Source organism: Diadema setosum, chromosome 9 (genome assembly GCF_964275005.1).
Source record: "Diadema setosum chromosome 9, eeDiaSeto1, whole genome shotgun sequence".
NCBI classification, from domain to species: Eukaryota; Metazoa; Echinodermata; class Echinoidea; order Diadematoida; family Diadematidae; genus Diadema; species Diadema setosum.
This window is the reverse complement of record NC_092693.1, coordinates 1,268,222-1,288,655: the sequence shown is the minus strand read 5'-3', so window position 1 is coordinate 1,288,655 and position 20,434 is coordinate 1,268,222. Positions and strand designations below refer to the sequence as shown.

General features: G+C 42.7%; 1 protein-coding gene across 6 annotated transcripts in view; it reads right to left on the bottom strand.

The window, feature by feature from the left end:
* Positions 1-3,025: 3,025 nt before the first annotated feature.
* LOC140233059 (zinc finger homeobox protein 3-like) overlaps positions 3,026-20,434 on the bottom strand; it is a 162,479-nt gene continuing 145,070 nt past the window's right edge. For 5 of the 6 annotated variants that reach the window (XM_072313172.1, XM_072313173.1, XM_072313175.1 and 2 more), the window contains 2 exons: positions 5,860-15,548; positions 3,026-4,706 (listed from right to left, as the gene is read on the bottom strand). In XM_072313172.1, coding sequence (XP_072169273.1) covers positions 4,227-4,706; positions 5,860-15,474 — 10,095 coding nt within the window. In that variant the 5' untranslated portion in view covers positions 15,475-15,548 and the 3' untranslated portion in view covers positions 3,026-4,226. The remainder of the gene's footprint in view (positions 4,707-5,859; positions 15,549-20,434) is intronic. The other variant, XM_072313177.1, reaches the window with a different exon arrangement.

Sequence of the window (20,434 nt, the reverse complement as noted above, 5' to 3'; positions counted from 1 at the left end):
GGTAATTTTTGGAAGGAAGGGGTATGAATTCTCGTTTCACTGTCCGACCATTCAATATCTTCAGCACCATATTGGAGTACCAGGACCCAGTCGAAGACTTGGCCGTGTACAAATTCCAATCCAAGCAATAAAAAAAAGTCTCATTTGTCCAATGACGCAAAGTACTTTAGCAATATTTCTGAGGTATCAAAGTGTCAAATTGTCTTATATGATTTTTTTTCTCTTCTCTCTTATGCTACACACTGAAAGCAAATAACAAAAAAAAAAAAGAAACAAACACATAATTGTTGACATAGAGAAAGAAGAATAAGCCTCATGTTTTGTCAAACCATCTACAAACACATGTCCTATACAATGCTTAATATGCTTTACAAGCAATCTAGAAGGGCATCACATGCCTACAGCTGGACTATCTACAGTACAAAAAAAAAAAAGCAATACAAACATAATTATCAGTTAGTAGTACACATAAATGCAAACAAACTTCCCATTCTGTTAGCATACAAAAGATATGCATTAATCTAGAGGTGACTATTTTTTCTGTACTTTAAGCTTGTGCAATTCTGCATCTATTCCTCTCCATTTATACAGATTCACAGGTAGCATATCTCCTCAAATGTTTGGCCCATTTTTGCATTCAACAACATTATCAGCAAGTCAATTACAAAAAAAAAAAACATATTTAAGCACCGTTATACAAGGTAATTCAAAATGATGTAAATATATATATTTATATATATGTAAATACACGCAGCAACTAGGGAAAAGTATGATTTTCTTACTATGAATGATAAATACAGTGACTAACATAGTACAAAATCTACAATTTACACACAAAAATAATCTGTGTAATACTCAATTTTTCGTTTGTGTTAGTTTTTTCCTCTTTTTTGAATCTGCATCACCGCACAGGCGCAAACATTAACCCATCCAAGACATGAGAATCCGGCCAGTCCATCAAAATATTACCTACACTTAACACAATGGGACATAAATTGTCCATTTCAGTTTTAGCAAAGAACACAAAATTCAATCTCTCTTAATGTAAGTTCATGACTATGGTTTGATATGCAACTTAACAACACATGTCACATGAGAAAAAAAAAAGAAGAAACAAAACAAAAATACACATTCTGAATATGACAAAGTAAAAACATCCAATACCATGTCTTCACACACCACCTATTCTCAATCTCTTTACAAGGTCTGACTGCTCAGATATACATCTCCAATAGATTTCTGTACTTTTCTTGCCCAACATACTCTCATCTGACTAGTTTACAAATCACCACATTTACCTTTCCGGTTCTTCATCTATAGATTCAGCCTTTTTACATTGCTGGCAATATCTCCATCTAGTTAACAATATTCCCTTTAAAATTCATCAATCTCTTCATGTAGTTCATCCTTTCACAGAGCAAATATTTTTGTTCATGAGTTCATTGAAATTTTGACACTTTTAGATATGACAAGCAACAATATTAATGGTTTTGAATTCATGAACTCAATGATTCCAGTCACTTCTTGATACCAGGTATAGGATAGAAGCTATAATCTTGTCAGCTATCCATCATTACATATCCTTGACTAAATAGCTCTTTATCGTCTACACGAAACAAGCAATCTATGATGATAACAGACTTTTGGACAAGGTCACTTCTGTTGCATGGTATGCTAACAGGGCACAAGAACGCACAAACATACACAGACACACACACATACACACACACAAACAGACACAAATAGAAAGGTTCTAAGCTAACACAGGGCACAGCTCTCTTCATCCTTTCACACATCTTCCAAAGGAGTGTCTAAATTTTCTACTGACATCATGACATTTTGATCTTAATCATTAAGAATTCTAATTAGTCTCTTATTATGCAGCGTTACACTCTGACACTGGAAAAAATTACCAGGGATACACAAGGTGAAAAGTTTTCTACTCTCAACAAAAGAAAAAGATTCCCCAAAACAAAGTCTGTACATAAAACTTGGTGCGTAGATATCAGATGTATTTCATCATATGTTCCTTTGTCATAATATTTCTCTAGGACTAGTCAGTGACAATCACGTGCATTTTGTTGTCGTTTTTGCTTATGTTAGCAAGGTGTATGAATGTATTTTTTTTCTTGGTGCATATCATCTGGTTAATATGTACATTCTTAGCTACCATCTTGGCAGTATATTATACATTTTCAGCAATATTCACAGTCTATACAGGAAAAAAAAAAAAACACAGACAATCTCTGTCATTAACGTATATGTATATAACTACATCTCAATTTTTACCGTCATTCAACATCCTATTTCCAATCACAGATGGGAAACTTTTGGCAATGTTAACAAGAATGCACTGGGCATTTCCAGAGGAAACACACTGTCTACAATTTAGAACAGAAAAATGCCCATGGCAATGCATCCCTCTTGTACGAACAGCTTTTCAGAAAAGTTGTCAGAGATACTCTTAGCATCTGTCCAAGGTTCGAGCATTCTATTTCAACCTGAATACAATGCAATGTACAACCTAAAGGAAATATAAAAGTAATCTGCTGCATACAAAATGCTTTCCTCCATGCTACACACACAAAAAAAGAAATGTTATGGGAAAGTTTATCTTCTCTAGGGGCAGATAAAGTCCTATATTTTGTGCAAATTTCATGGATAGCAAATGGTCCACATGCAAGAGAGAGAAATGATCATTACTGGGTGGCAATGACATCGCAAAATAAAGTATGATCTCATCATACAAAGGTTGGTCAAACAAGGAGGTATACAAAAACTTAAAAAATCATCATCACATTTCATTTCGCTGGTATGCAAAAGTACTTCAAAGCATCAGGTTTCCCAATAATTTCATAGGTGAAAGTTTAACCTCAGAAGAAAAAAGAAATCAGCTTTCAGCCTCCAACAGAAGATAACCTACAGTGATTTGGTCAGTTCATTGCTTAAACAAAACGATAAACAGAGTTGGAATACTGATATATATATACTTATATATATTATATATATATATATAATTCTCATCAATAAAAACACAAATAACAAGACTAAAATTACTACCCGCAGTACTACATATATCAAAATGGATTACATTCATTTCTGATCTTGACTTAACACACAAGTTGCCTATTGACTAGAAACAACCACAAAAAAAAAACAACAAAAAAATCCACTATATTCAGCCATGCCTCTGTGTAGACAGCTCAAACTCACACATCCTCCGTGGGTTCAATTGAATTTGTGACAAAATAAACCCCGAGCTTCTTTCTGAGGGAAGCTGCGTTAGTTTTTAGACAGATCTCTTGTTAACTGACCATTTGGCATTTAATCACAATCCCTTCTATGATGCATAACTCACTAGAGGTAGATGCTTACATTCTCTCACTCTCACTCTCTCTCTCTCAATTTCTCCGGCACATTTTCCTTCTTTTTTCCTCTTCCAAAAAGCTGGATGAGCATGGTAAAATTATATAATCATCTGCCTAACTCTTGAGACCTCAAATAGTTGACTCCTCTCCAATTATCTTTTTTTTTTTTGACAGTTCAAACAATTTAAAAGACCGGATTTAGCTGGGAGATTTTTGACCCATTCTTATGTGTTTAAATTTCTTTTATTTGCATGCCAGTAAAACAATGCTTGAAAAATTTCCTATTTTGATAGATGTTATGCCCAAAACTTATGTTGAATGATTTTACTTTCCACATACAATCTGCTATTTTACCATTACTCTCTTGATTAAAAAAAACAACAACTTGTTTTCGTAATTTGCATCAAGAAATAAATGCATAATAATGCATGTTATTTAGCACCCCATGCTATCCATATTAGTAGGACTAGAAACAACATAAATGAGGAATCCACAAAAGATTGTTCTGCAGAGAAATCACTCTTGGTACGATGACATTCTTTTACACATACATACCAAAATGCCGGTGTAGTAATCACACACTCTAATCCTGTGCACACTGTTTTCCTATCCCGCCATATCTCCTGGTGACACTGTGGGACTAGTGGAGGATGAGAGCTGAAAAAAATGATGGCTCGTCTTCAGCAGTTTGGTCAGAAGGAAAGAAAAATGGATGAGAAACATTGACATGAAGTATCTTTGAGGACTAGCTAGCATATTCATGGAAACCCTGTACAGTTTTAATGGATCCATGCAAGGGAAGCTGGGTTAAGGCAGACCAGTCTCCCACTGTGCCACACCCATCATGGTCAGGTGGTCCTAACTCTTGGAGGAGTGGTGGTGCTTGTGGTGATGCCGTTCTTTCTTTTCCCTTTTCCTGGCCAGCTTTTGCTGGTGGACAGGAGTCTTTATGTGCAGCTTAACATCGTCTTCATTCAAAAGCACCTCACGAGGGCACAGCTGGCACAGGTAACGATTCGACAGGAGCTTCTCCACTGTCTCTTCGATGTTGACCACCTTCCCCAGGTAGCACTTGGTGACCTGATGGGAGGTCACCAGGTCACGGTCTGTGAAGACCCGCTCACACTTCTTGCACAGATAGCGGTTAGTGGACGAGTTTGGCTGAAGGATATAGTCTTTTTCCTTGTGCTTGTCTTTAGATTTGTGGTGATGGGAGTGATGGTGTGAGTGGTGGTGTTGCGGCAACTGTGGCTGCTTCTGTGCCTGTTGCTGGTCTTCAGGTACTTTTCCCATCAGGCCATGTAACTGTGCTGCAGCGAGGGGGTTGGAAGCATAGGCCTGTTACAAAAATAATAAACATGCAAACAAACAGTCCAAAAATTGCCACAACAAAACACAACAAACTAAAACAAATCAAAATGAAACAAACAACGCAAACTACAGGAATTCCTCTAAGAAATGGGTGAGTGAGGGAGACAAAAAAAAAATGGAATAGGTTCTGGAAAATCGGCTAACAGCTTTGAAACACTGTGCAAGGATGTAACACACCACAGAAAAGATAAATATTTCCATAAACCACTGGACATGAAATTATAGCACCACCTCACTGCAAATGTCTGTATACTAGCTTTATCAGCTATAATGAACACATGATTATGACTCAATGAAATCTAGAGATTTCAGGATGGGGTATACCACATGCAGATCCAAACATATCTTGAAAGATGAAAAGAGTTTTTAATCCATCTGATGGAAAATACTTCATTGTGACCACTCTATAGTAACAGATCATGCAAACAAACCATGCATCATGCTTTCAATTCCTTATTTGACACACAGTCCCTTAGGTAACTTGGAAACTAACAGACCAACCAAAATAAAAACTCAAGAACAAAAAGAACTGCTCTTTAAAAACAAAAATCACACACAAGTAAGCCACACTAATATCACTGCACTTAAAATTGGAATACCACTAAAATATCTGAGCAAATGTATAATGATAAACATCCTCTATCAAATTTGACTATTTCTAGCCGTTACATTTGACACTACAATGCACGTGTCCTTGTGAACATGATAAATGTAACAACAGACTTCTATAATGACAATTTTACTGGGACTTATGCCATCATCTTTCTGTTCTGCCAATCACAATGGTACACAGTAAGTAATATCATGCAACTGATCATGGATATTGAGGAAGTCATTTTATGCTTATAAAAATACTTGCATTGGTGGTCTCAGTGATGAAAGAAAAATACCTATTGTACTTATGAATGACAAATTGTACATGCAAGGTTCCATGGAAGGTCTGTTCCATGTCGATTAAATTGGAAATGCTTGGAATGCTATTCTTTGTCTCATGAAACACATGATCTGAGTTTAGATAGTAAATAAGCCCAATATCATGTGTTTTTATCAGCATGTCTTCCTTGGTGTCTTAACTTAAGTTTGGATATTGTCTATCATTTCTATCTGTTCAGTGCCTCACCTGTAGAATATGAGGGGGGATGGCAGCAGCCTGTTCCTGAGCATACAGCATTTCCAGGCCCATGGGGTAGACTGGGTACATCATGGGCACCTGAGCATAATAGGGAGGTACTCCACCATACAGGTAGGACATCAGTGCAGCTTCATTCGGGTTCACTCCGAGCTGTGCAGCTGACACCGCTGCCGCCGCTGCAGCAGCAGCAGAGTTGGGCATGCTTGCTTGGCTAGAGGATGGCTGACTGGCTTCCATGTCAGGCTTGGAGGACTTGGCCGATGATGGTCTGGAATCCTTCTCATGCTTGCTGGAGCTCCCCGATGTCAGTGGGTGAGATCCAGAGCTACCTGTAACTGATGAAGCAACATGTGGGAAGTGACTGGCAGGGAGCTGAGGAGTCAACATCTGGGCCTGCATGGCCTGCAGGGCTTGCATCTGAGCAGCTGCAACAGGATTGAGGTTCAGAGCAGCTGCAGTGGCTGCTGCCGGTGGACTACCCACTAGGTGCTGGCTGGAAGAGCTGGAAGCAGATTGGCTGCGCTTGCCCTGTTCCAGCTTTGGCAGGAACATGCTGGATTCCTCTGTCTCGTACTTCTCTAGCTCTTTGCTGACATGAAGTTTGACGTTCCTCACATGAAGCTCTGTAAACACATGGTCCCGCACTGACATGGAGCTGGAGTACTTTGTCTTGCAGATTTTACACTCAGATGTCCCATCTCCTGTGGATCCAATCATGCCAAAGTGTTTGGTCACAGTCCCTTTGCCTTTCTTGTCCTTAGCTCGTGCATTCTGAAACCAAACCTGCACTACCCGCCTTGGAAGACCAATCTCCTGACCAAGAAGCTCGCATTCATGTATGGTGGGTGTACGATAGTCATTGAAACAGTGCTTCAAGATTTTGAGCTGTAGCTGAGACATCTGTGTGCGATATCGTTTGAGCCCTCTCTCTGAGTCGTCTGCATTACTGTAGGAGTCTTCACTCCTGTCCATTGAGCCAGCCTCTGATACAGCATCCTCTCCTGCGACACTGCTGGTAGGAGAGAGCAGGTAGGAGTCCTTCGGTAACTTGTCCAAGACTATGTCAGACTGCATTAGGCCACCATCTCCATCACTACCTTTTTGGCTGGATGTTCGTGGTGGCAACTCACTCTCATTCCGCTCCTCCCAGTTCTTGTCCTCGTTTCGCTCATCCATGCTGCGCTCATCATTTTTGTCTTCAGCATCACGATAGCTATTGACAGACATGGCTTCTTCTTCCTCTCTATTGCCGCCCTCACCATCTTCTGAGTAAGTGTGATTGCGGCTGTCATCGCTGTACATAAGAGAGTCGCTCACCCTGCTCTCCAGGTGTCTATCGTCACTCCCAACACTGCTTCGACCGGCTTCCATCTCCATGGCATGGAGAGTTTCGGGACTGCAAGCCTGAGCTATGATACTGTCAACCTGTGCACTGCTCTGAATCTTGTCGAAGTGTCTCACCTTGATGTGAGCTTCCAATGCAGATTTTACCTTGAAGGCAGCTTTGCAGAATGGGCATCTCATAGATGGTTGAAGAGCTGAGAGGCGGAAAAGGCCTTTACGCTCGCGAGCACGGGTGTTCTGGAACCAAACCTGCACAACTCGCTTCTTCAAGCCAACCTCCTCCGATATCACATCAAGCATCTTTCTTGTAGGATTACTGTCTTCCTGATACTTGGCATAGAGAATGTCCAGCTGGGCTGGAGATATCGTCGTCCGTAACCTCTTGTCCTTCTTTGGATCGGAGTCGGAGCTTCCCTGGTCAGACGACTGGCCAGCTGCTTCATCACTGGTGTCAGAATTCTTTGACTTTGTTGGTGACCCTGCTCCCCCTGCAGTGTTGAGATAGTTAATGTACTGCTCTGTAGTGAGACCATTGAAAGCCTCATATGGCATGTACATCATGTTGTAAGGAATCTGCTGTGGGATGTAGCTATTCATGATCTGCATACCCATGATGTGCACCTGTTGATGTTCACGCCACTGCTCAAGCTGTGGGAAAGCCACCTTACACTGCTCACATTTGTAGTGATGTCCACTCTTGGATGGTTTCTCATTTTCTGACTGAGCCCCTTTGGATGAAGACGAAGAAGATGCAGGTGACGACTTATGCTCAGACTTTGATCTTGATGATGAAGATGATGTAGATGTGGATGAAGCTGATGCTGTAGGTGGATCTGGAGTATGTTTTGGTGTGGAAGATTCTGCAGCTAATTTGGAGAAGGGGTCTGGGCTGACTGATGACTGTTGTGGAGTAGCTGGAGTTGGACTGTGTTGGGAACTGCTGCTACTAGTTGTGCTGAGACTACTGTACTTGTAGCAATGCTGTTTTTGATGTTTGATGAGCTCGTAAAATCGCTGGAAAACAAGCATGCATTTGTTACATTGGTAGTTGAGGCCTGGTGTTCTTTTGTACCTTCCACTCAGACCATCTTGCTCAGTAGGTCCTTCAGGAGGGGCTTGATTTTCAAACATTTTCCTAGCCTTTTGCCTTGCATTCTGGAACCATACAACAATCACCCTGGGACTAAGGTTGAGAAGTCGTGACAGATGGTCTAAATCATCATCCTTTGGATAGGCATTATTCTCAAAAAATTCTTGCAGCACCTTAATCTGGTAGTCGGTGAACCTGGTCCTTCCAGATCTTCTCATCGACTTGTCACAAGAACTAGAAGAGCTGCATGACAAATTAGTTGGTGATATGACAGAGCGAGGAGGAACTGGAGATATCGGGGATGAGAGAGGTGAGGTCATATCTGATATACTGGAGGTAGGAGTGATAGGAGCTGATGTGACGACAAGGGGAGTAGAGTTTGGCATTGACAGCTTCTGGTGTTTGTCCATGGCGTCATCACTTGACATACTGGATCTAATATCTATGGGATCTCTGTAAGTCTGCTCCACAATCTTATCTCTGCGTTCCTCAGCAGCAGTTTCCATCTCATTTATCTCTGGTCTTGGAAGAGATGGTTCTGGCACCATTGACACTATGGGACTCTGGGGCTTTGGCTCCTTCATGGCAGTAGCTGATGGTAAAAGAGTGGATGCCTGTGCTGCTGCTGCGGCTGCTGCAGCCGCTGCAGCTGCAGCAGCTGGTGGAGGGGCATGTGGAGGTGGAAGAGGGATTTCTTGCTTCACTGGTTTGACCATTGCTTGCTCAGCTAGGAATCGCATACTGGGACTGGACGTAGGCCTGATGGGATCCAGATCAAAGGTATCTCTCTCCATATCTCTGGCTGGTTTCTTTTCTGATGACCCTCCAGACAGCATCTCACTGCTCTCTCTCTTCTTAGCTCGTTCTGCGTCTAGTAAAGTTGTTGTCGGTGGGTTGTTAAAATTGTATGGAGAATCCTTGTTGCGTTGCCTCTCTTTGAACAGTGTGTTTCTGAACCAATGTTTAATGACTTTATGAGGCAGACCAGACTTTGCTGACATCTCTGCAATCGCATCCTCAGTTGGCGAGTTGTTGATGTCGAAGTAAGCCCTCAAGATCTTTAGCTGATCATCTGTGATTCTTGTTCGGGCACGCTTTGGAGATTTCTGCTGTAGATAGTTGGGATCAAGGTATGGTGGTAACTGCTGCATGCCTGCAGGACTGAGGCTCGGCTGCTGTGTGAGAGAGTGAACATGTTGTACTGGCACTGGGAATTGCCCAACTGTGGAACTGCTATTTGAGGAAGTGGACGGGCTGCTTGGCTGCAGAGCTTGCATCATGGCAATTTGGTAGGGGTTGACCGGAAACACTTGAGGTGGCGGTGGTGGGGGTGGTGGTGGCATAACCTGAGATGCAGACTGATCCTGACTTGATGGAATTGTTTCACTGGTGCCAGACATTTGTCCATTTACCAGAACTTCTTTAGTGTCCTCTTTTTCTGCTTTTACCTTCATATCCAATTTCACGGTTTTGGACTTCTCATCTTGCTTTACAGACTCCTCTGTAACTTTTGTTGCATCTTCTTCTTCATCATCCTCTTCTCCTTGTAGTTCATCCTTGAACAACTGTGTGTACTTCTCAATTATGTCATTTGGCAATAATTTTTTGTGGACTTCTTCCATATGAGCTTTATACACCCAAATACTTGAGAACTCTTTCCTACATCCCTGGCAGTAAAACTTGTCTTCTAATGCTATGCTGGATGGCAAACCCATTGCAAACTCATTGAATTGCTGCACAAGATCAAAGCCGTAGCTTTCCAGCAACTTGCGCTGAACGGCAGAGGTGCGTATTCTTCTTGCATTTGGCATTTCAGCAGGCTTTGTAACAACACTGGGAGTAACAGTAGTTGTGGTAGCTGGTGTAACAGTCGTGGTGGCTGCTGGTGGCTTTTCTGCCACTGGTGTTGAAGTTGTGGCAACACTGGTGGAGGAAGAAGCCTTGGGGCATGTTGGTTGATGCTGGATGAGCGCCTCATGACTTGGGAGAACAGTCCCACACATGGCACATGAATACATACTTGGTGACAGAGGAATTTGGGCCGGATACATCATGGTGGCTGCTGGAGAGAGACTCTGCATTAGCATCATAGACAGGTCTTGAGAGAGGATGGCAGCTACATTGGGGTCATTGGCTTGACCTGGAACACCTGACAGCTGAGCGGCAATTTGCTGTTGCAACTGTGCTTGATGAATTTGCTGGAGCTGTAAAGCTTGCTGAAACTGCATTTGCTGGTAGTAAGCATGCTGTGCCTGAAGATGTGCCTGCTGGGCCTGTAGGAGCTGTTGCTGCTGGTGGTGTTGTGACTGTGCATCAGCTGGAGTTCCAGGAGACTTTGATGACTGGGGTGGCTGCTGCTGCTGCGTTTTGTGATGCTGCTTGTGTTTCTGTTGCTGCTGCTGCTGCTGTTGATGATGATGCTGCTGCTGTTGCTGTTGTTGCTGCTGCTGTTGTTGAGTGGGGGATGGTGCTGGGAGAATGGTTCCTCCAACTCCAAGCACCATCTGCTCACCCTCCTCCCTCTCTTGAGCAATACTTGCATTTTCCTGTTTAGCAGCTCTACTCTGATGAAGAACAGATCTGATGTGAGTATCAAGGGTTGACTGCTGACTGTATGCAACCTTGCAGAGTGTGCATTTGTATGGCTTGTTGTCTCCATGATCGGTTGGCATTTCTGGTTCAGCTGGCTCATTCAGACTCAATTTTTGTTTGTGCAAGTGAGAAACAGAGTTAAAATGCACAAGAAGGATGCTCTTCTGGGTGAAGGATTCACGACATACATCACACTTGTAGGGTCTGTTGGGATCTAAATACTTGTCCACTGAGAATGTTTGGGCAGCACGGTCACCCTTCCTGTGAAACACCGTCTTGTTATGATTGCTCAGTTCACTTTGTTTCGAGAAGCCAACACGGCACCGCTGACATTTGTACTTCTTGGTAGGGTCTAAAAAGCTGCCTTCTTCAGGTTTTGGTCCATCCATTTCCATCTCATCCAAGTCTCCAGAGTAGCTGCCATCAGTCCCATTGCAGGTTGAAAGAGAGTCATCTATACTGTAATTATTCTGTTGGTCATCTTCTAATATCTCATTTGGTCCATTTGGGAGGAGTCCTGCGATATCCCCATTTGGCATTGTGGCAAGCATCTGCAAGACGTCTTCTTGATTCAAATCTGGGTGGGTTGTCTCCAAGTGGCTCTGTAGGTTTGACATAGAACGGAAGACTTTCTGACATACCACACACTTGAGGCTGACTTGCCCTGTGCTTGACTCGGGCTTAGGTGGCTCTGGCTTGGCTCCAGGGAGTTGATGCCGCTTGACATGAATTTCCTTGAAGTGAACTTGCAAACCCGAGGCTGTCTTGAAATACTGATTGCAACCTTTCTTCCAGCAGAGAAATCCTGGTCCATTTGGTGTGTCTTGCTCTTTCAGAGGGCATGACTCATTTTGATGGCCATAAAGTAGGTCTATGTTGGCAAAGTTTTTGTGGCAGTTTTGGCACCTGTACAATTCTGTTCCCTCTTCCCACAGAACTGATGATTGTGGCGATGCACGGGGGGAAGCTCCAAGCTCAGCTACATCTGCACCTTGAGAAGAAGAGGGTCGTGACTCTGGTGGGGGTGTGGCATCTATAGGATGTGTTGCTGTTGCAATAGCATTGGCAGATGGAGTTGCATGGAATGTTGGTCCATTCTCAGATGTTTCCACTGACATTATGAGGCGCTGAATGCAATCCCTGGACACACTGTGAGAATCCATCAGATGAACCTCCAGGTTGATACGGTTGGTGCATACTTCTTGGCATAGAGGGCAACGGAGTATGGCAGACGGCTTCACACTATGCTGAGACATGACATGAGCAGTGATGCGCTGTTGGTCCACACAGCTGTATTTACAGTAGGGACAGGAGAATATTTGTGTGGTGGTATGGCCCCTGATGTCACTTTTACCACCTGCATTGGATGGAGTGCCTGCTTTACTCAAATTTTCTGGTTGTTCATTGCTGTTTAGAATACTGGAATTGATAAGTTGGTCCTCTGGCATTGATTCAGCAGATGAGGGACGCTCCTTCTTGGACAGATCCAAAGCTCCATCTGTAGTTGTTCCATCAGCATCTACACCCTGCCCATCTTGCTTGGCGAGTTTAGCTTCATTTTTCAGATGCTGCACAGACTGAATATGCTGCATCAGGTTAAACTTGGTCCGGGTATAAAAGCTGCATAGGGGGCAATGGAAGCGACGCGTCTCGGAGTTCATGGTGATGTTGATGCTCTGCATGTGGCGGAAGAGCTTCAGACTTGTCTCATGGCGGTAATTGTTGGGGTGGGAATGAGCACGCAGCTTGTCTACGCTGTGCGTGTAGAAATCACAGGCATTGCATCTCACTTGGACTGGGTTGCCAACATTCATATACTTCAGCCTCCACTCATTCTGCTTGCCTCCCTCTCTGATGTGATTGAAGAGCTGCAATTTCTGCTGATGTTTGTCTGTCTTGAGATGTAACTGGAAGTTGGCCTTCACTTGGGTGGAGTAGTTACAAAGCATGCATTGCTGCATGTCGCCTATGACTGCTCTCCAGAGAGCCATGTTGGGTTCACTTCGATCTCTGTGCACATGGATGTGCAAGTCATCCAGATCTTCAGTGTTGAAGTTATTGCAGATAGAACACTGGTAGAGAGTGAGAGGCTCATTCTTTGACGGATCATCAGGGGTGTTTGGATGAGGGGCAGCGGCTGCTGCTTCCTGAACATTCATTCCCATGGCCATGTTATTCATCCAAGCACTGTAGGCCACTGGGTCATACTGGTACTGGGTCATGAAAGCCTGCATGTCCATCATACTTGGTTCCTGACCATGCATAACAGGCAGCATTGGATTCTGGCCAAGCATCATGTACATGGACTCTTCTGGTGGTAGTCCCGTCATGTTGTTCTGCATCTCCCTCTGCATCTGGGACACATTTTGTTGGATTGCCATCATGTTGTGGATGTGCTTCTCACTAGTCATATGAATGCGCAGATTCCTAGCCACGTTGGTCTCATAGTCACACACATCACATCTCCATGTCTGTTTGTGCTTAGGTTTGGCTGCTTGGGCAAGGTCATTCAACTTGTGATGCATGAAAAGATGATCTCCACCATTCTGCAACTCCTGCATGTTGTTAAGATGCTTGTCAGACTGCATGTGAATACTCAGATTGCCCTTAGTGGTGGTGGAATAGTTGCAAATTTCACAGCGATATGGTTTATATCCACAGGTGTATGATTCTCCCCTGGACAGCCTTGGGTGTGGTTGATTTGTCTCACAGTAGATGCACTTGGATTCAGTCTCGGGATGCTTTTCCTTCATATGGGCTTCCAACGTCTGCTGATACTTGTAGTGCCAGTTACACTTGGGGCATTTGAGGGTTTTGCATGAATTACGAGAATGCATCATTGTCATATGTCCGCCCAGGGAGCGAGATGACCCAAGAACCATGTCACACTTTGGGCACTCCACAGAGCCGGTAGCTGAAGGATCATGATTGTGAGGTATGTCACCATCCATACCATCTCCGTCTGGATACTGCGGACTGGGGTGGGCAGCATCCTGTGCAGCCTCTTTGTTGTTGTTGTTTGTAAGGGATTCACCTGAAGCAACGTCATCAGCCTCATTGTTCTGGACATGGTTTGCCATCATTTCGTTGTGGACACACGGAGGCCCATGTGGATCAGCATCAGGAGTTGCCCTCCGCTCGATTTCACCCATCTTGGCAGTTTCTATTTCAGTTGGACAGGGTTGACCTTCAAGGTTGCCACACAAGTCGGTCGAGGATGGCCGCTGGGGCGAGATGTACATGCCCTCTTCGTGTCGCCATGTTCCGTTACTTGCCTGCCTCTCATCACTCACTGCAGTACTGTTTTGGAGCAATCCCACTGCATGGTGCATATTGGTAGGTGAACTGTTGGTGTCCAAATGTGTGCAGGCAGCATCTGAGGTAGTTGAGATGGTAGTGGTGGTGTGTGGTGTAGTACTGATAGCAACTGAGACAGGGTACATGTAGCTTACACTGGAATTGGCACTTGAGTACACAGACTGACCAAAGCCCCCCTGACTAGGTCTCAGGTTGGCTATACTGTGGATTGATTGTTGCTTGGTGGCTTTTGGTTCAAGAAAAGATAGTAGAGGTTCCTTCTCTTTGCCCAAACCCTGAATGATGGCAGACTGATCCTTTCTGCCCATGATATGTTTCTCTTCCTCATTTAATGTCATTTTGTGTTCATGAGTTGCATGTGTCATGAAGGATTTGGCAAAACCAAACGAAAGCTTGCAAATAAAACACATTAGGATTGGCTTTCCCACAGTTGCACCCCCAAAACCATGTTTGTCATCCTTGTCCGTGTCCTTGCTTTCCTCATCTTCAGCCTTGTTACGTACATCGTACACCTTGAAGCTGTGCACAATTGGTGTTCCATACTGTCCTGAAATCATCCCAAACTGGGAGACATTGCCCATGGTCATGTAGCTGGGTATATGCAATGCATTGACAATGCCAGGCAGGGCACTCATCTTTTCATGCTCCTTCAAGAGCTTGCTAACTTCCGACTGTGAATTCTCCATGGTCGAGATGGAATTGCCTTCTGTCTCTGGCCTCTCACTGCTGTCAATGAGAAATGCCGAGCCATCTGGTTGATACACAATCTCACCCTCAAAGTTCTCCATGTCACTGAGTTCACTGTCGTTGCCACTAATGGACACCATACCGTCTTCCTCCTCTGGTAGACGTGCTTCACACGTCGTCATGATACAGCTGTGTTCCATGTATGTCTGCAAGTCTGTGAACTTGTTGGAACATTTGCTGCATGTGACTTCTCTGACTGCCCCGGTCCCACTCTCCTCATCAGCATCATCCTCATTACTCACATCATTATACCCAGGGGAGTCGTCTGCTGCTGCATCCTTGGGTAACTCTTCGTTGGCACTGTTTTCAAGGTATTCATTAGTCTCACTTTCATCGTTGTTCTCAGTGATGCAATTTTCAGCGACAGTGTCTGAAGTCGGGTCTTGGCTCAGAACTAGGTCTGGTTCTGGTTCTTCTGCATGAGAGTTGTCAAGCTCTTCTTGTTTCAGAATGTCCTCACCAGAAGGGCTGCTGTCTGATCCAGTAGATTCAGGTGGTTCCACTGCAGCCATGGTGACTTGTTATGACCACACATTGATGGAGCCAGGCAGAATCAGATCAAACGTGCAGACGGTTGCTGATACATCTGTTGACATAACCAAAACAGGAAAATAAACAAACTGTGAGTACAAATTAGTCAAATTTCAATCGTTGTACATAACATGTATGATACATATAAATATCACAGCTATACAAGGAAAATTAATACAAAACATATCAGGAACAATACAGCCGAATTCAGAATCTTAATTCTGCATAATTTGGTAGAAGCAGCATTAAGACAGGCAGTGGGCAATCATGTGAAAGGGAGAATCTGCCTGATCGACTGAGGATTTTTTATTTCTTAAAATAAGTGACAAAAGAAAGAATTTTGATGCATCTAAGAGGCACTGATTCCTTATTGCACAATTGATTTTCTGAGAAAAAACAACAGCCATGCTATCACAACACAGACAAAGGGCCTGATCAAGATGTAAACATACATAAAATCAGTGAGTAGTAGTAAAGGGATCAAGATATGTGATATCACCATAATGATAAAAGAATTCCCTGAAGTTTACATAACTTATTGTTGACCAAAATTATCCAAAACTCTGTATATCTGTTTGATCCCACAATACATTTTGTTGATGCTTTGAACTATATTACAGTTTCATTTTCAAAAGAATTTCTTAACACTAAAATTTGTTTTTTGATTTTTATACTTTTACCAAATTTTCAGAGTTTGTCAAAATTGTTAATCTTAAATGAAATCTGAAGCCTAGCTCTTGAATTAATCCACACAGCATGCAGCAACACAACACACTTTTTATTAAAAAAATTGACTGTGAATTCATTTTTTTCTCGCTAAAGCATGGTAATAATAAAAACAAGATGACTCTATGAGGAAATGTTCCATGAAAAGTCAGTGTCTCCAGATTCAAGGACAAAACTCCATCTTCACTGCCTGCACTGAAGAAACAGGGGAAATATTATTTGTTGGCTGTTTGCAGCATCACTGAAATGAGAAGTTCATCCTACCGTAAGTTAAGATTTCTCATTTCCACCATAAGCAAAGAGGACAGGGCATGTTAAATACTCCATATGCAAATTAAGTTAGCCATCAGACCACATCATCTTCATCTTTATTCAGAATCGCTCCCTCACTCCAAACGTTCTTTTGCATTCCGCACTCGTGGACATAACAATAATGATCAAAACGGAGAAGAGGAATATTGAGAGGTGACAACGTGTCACAGTGATTAAAAGTTCCTCTTTCCTCATTCTTGCCTTTCCTTTCTCCCTCACTTTCTGCCCCTCACAACCTGAGAGACAGACAGAGAGAGAATGTCATATAACGCTCTACTGGTGATGAGCTATAAGCAAATTATGCACCCCACTCCATATGCCACATGTGAAATTCACGCTCATTAATGTAGCAGGCGTTTGGAAAAAGCATTAGGATGCAAGGAGCGATTTCGAGTGGCTGAAGTTCAGAAGGTGCAAGATGATAGTACGAATGCAACGGTACGGAAAAGACAAGGCAACAAATTAAGGGGAAGGGAGAGAGTGACGAGCAACTTGGTAAATGTCCTACCACTTCAGTCACGGCCTGTAATTTAGTCATTCGGCAGTGAATGGCCTTGACGATTCAAAGGCCAGCAAGGAAAATTGCAGATACTCCATATTGCTTGAGCGTTAATGGAGAAACTGCACTCTACCGCTCCTGTTCTTGCTATTTGGAGAGGTAATTTGGTGTATTTGATTAAAACACAGAGAAGGGGAGAAAACAACCAGTTGCTTGCACAAAGAGCAGAGAGTGGGGCAGGCATGATCCTGTATCTTCGCTGATTCTCAGCTCGGTACGGCTCAAGAGGTGGGAAGGGAGAGAAAAAGTGTGGACAATCCATCATAGGAGCGGTTTCGGTTACATCAAGAGGATGATGGACCTGAGAGGAGGGCAGGCACTGAATTAGGTCACTCTTACATTTCTCAAAGTACAGTGGCACTCTTTATTCAAGAAATGATCAGAACCTGCACCGAGACATTCAAAACTGCACTTTTTCCCACGCATGCTCTGGCCTTGTTTCTGAGGATGGCCTCTTCCTTCGATGTTGTCCCACAATATGACTCAAGCGTATTTGTTGTGAAGCACGGAGCCGGGCCTCCTGAGACAGCCAGTGGATGTGGCACGTTCTCTAAATGACTGCTCCCAAGAAAAGCACATCAAATCAAACATGGACACAGCCACAAAACCAGGCCTGGTCAATATTGTATTTCAACCAGAAATAGACATAAGAAAAACGGGGGTACTTCTTGGCAAAGGAAAAACTATCAATGTGCACTTCTTCTGAATACAACATTATAAATATCATGGATGAGTGAAGATGCCAGGGGCTCCTGTTCTCTCTCAGCTTGCCCCTCTGAGCACGTCTATGAATCTTTCACTGTTTCCTGAATTTGGACTACTAATAATGCATGATCTAATTTACATGGGAACAAGAGCTAAGCAACACAACAAGCAGCAGGACAAGCCCAAATATCCCCACTCGTCTTCTTTTCCTGCCATACAGGAGGTGGTCTAGGCATCCTGCAGCCGACATTTGTGTCTGTTCTGTTCGTGCAAATCTTCCCCAAGCTTGCAGAGGTTTCCTCCCAAAATGACTAGAGTCAATAAGAAAGCTAGGCCATGGCATTAATTGCCAGACTCCAGTCGGCCTTCTCGCTTCCCAAACTTGGCAGATTCTATCACCAATTCTCTGTCATCATTGGGTAATGAGATTACTTGAACTCTTTCAGCTTCATACAAACAGGGTGTCAAACCCAAGGGAACAGGGCCAACGATTCACTCTTTTTACAGTAAAGAAAAAAAAATCACAAAACTTTTTTTTTATGAACAAAAACAAACCTTCCACTTTAGACCAAAGAAATCAGGAGTTAGTGATCATGAAATGCACAGGTTGGAAACCAACTGCTGAAGCACAGTACAACAGAGAACTAGAGAGAGATACACACCTCCACATTGGCACAGATTACAAAGGAAGAACAGGAAACCAGATCTTGTTTAATTGGGGCTGAATAGGAAGGAAGAATTGGGGCACGCCAAGGACCCCATTGTATTGTGGAAACACTGAAACCTGTAAAATAACCTGCACCTTTTCTTCTCTCAGTCAATGCATGACGAAGCAACTAATGGCTAATTGTGAGTTGTTCTCTGGTTTTGACTTGTGGGTGCATTTACACCTTCAGTCTTAAACCACACATAGTGCAGGCACAAATGGCCAGGGACAGCATGATGTAGATATAGTTGACGGAAATTTGTATAACTGTCTCAAGTGTGAACATTGCTTGTGTGTTACATAGCAGCACTCAAGGTTACTACCACCAGGGAAGTGGAGATATTCTAGTTTCCCTGCAGCACAATGTCAAGACATGTGAACAAGGTGCACTTGAGAATTATTAGAGTGATGAACATGAACATATTGCCTGATTTTGAAAAGAGATAAAAGATGCATTGTCTGAATGTATTTTTTCAGAACAAACAAATGATTGCATGATATGTTTGCTTTCAGGCTATGTCTCTTGGGTGTCATTAACTTTGCATACACAGATGAGTCTTTTTCATTGCATGAAGTCCCCCCCCCCCCCCAAAAAAAAAAAAAAAAAAATTAATTCAGCTAATGCATGTTTTCAAAAATATTCTCAATGAAGGATTTTTTTTTTCTTATTACGCAGTTTGGTTCATAATCTTTCATCAACACTGGTAAAGTCTGGACAATTGTTGAAATGTATTGTGGTACGACATTAATATAGATGTGACAATTAAACTTATAGGCCTAAATACCTCAAAGAAATTAATACAAATCAATCCTAACTTTTGCTTTAAAAATGTGTCATCTAAAGAAAAGATGTCTCTGTCACTCAAACTGAAGTGCATGAAATTGGAAGCTTTGAGTTCATGTGCCCATTTTTTTTCTAAATCCTACAGAAAGTAGGGTATACAAAGTGAGAATACCAAAACAGCAAGAGAGATTTATAAATCACTTTTAGTGTACAGACTGATAAACACAATCACTTTATGAGAAAGTATTTTCTAAGCCATTTTCCTGATACACTTTATGAGAAAGTATTTTCTACGCCATTTTTGTGATAACAATGACATATGACTAAAGCCAAATTATAATTCACATTATAAAATAGACAGGATGTCAAGAAGATGACACTATACCAGAGCAAGGGGGAATGCTGGATAAATGGAATGGCTGGTGTAAAGAGTAACAGTCTTGTCAAGAGCAGTGAGGATATTAATCATTCATTTTCCACTGGGAGGAAGTTTGATTGATGGAAGCTGGGGAAAGACAGGCATGGCTGTTGAAAATTGCACAGGCTGTTCATGTATATTAAATATGCTTTTAATTGGAGAGAGGAGCTGTAAGATGCAGCAGAGACTCAGGGCTGGATTAGCGCTCCATGATTTGCCATCAAGGCCGCTAGTTCCTCCACTAGTACCCAGAGCCCTGCCAGGCGAAAGGAAATGGAGAGCACTAAACTCCATGCCCAACAGAGGGCACGCTATTAGCACCGCGGCAATGACCATGCTCCCATCTGGCTCACAGTAATGATAAGCCCTCCCTTCTTATGAGGAGATTGAATGGTGCTGTGATTTCCACAGAAGGAGAAAAAAGGCTGTCTTCACAGTAACTGTGAATACATCATCTACTAATGGTATGCAGAATGCTCTGATGGACATACATCTATCACTAGTGTAGTATGTGTTCTTTTCTCAAAACCATCATTATCTCACATAATGTTGTTTAATCATGACTTTATTCAAGTTCAAGAAAGTGTGAGAATAACAAGTATACAAAAGAACCAGGTCCACCGTTTCATTCAAAACGAATGGCAGGTTTAGACACGTACATGGGGGTCTTAATTAAACTGAGACATTGCCAACCCTTAAAGATACCTTATTAAGCTGCCACAATCAACTGA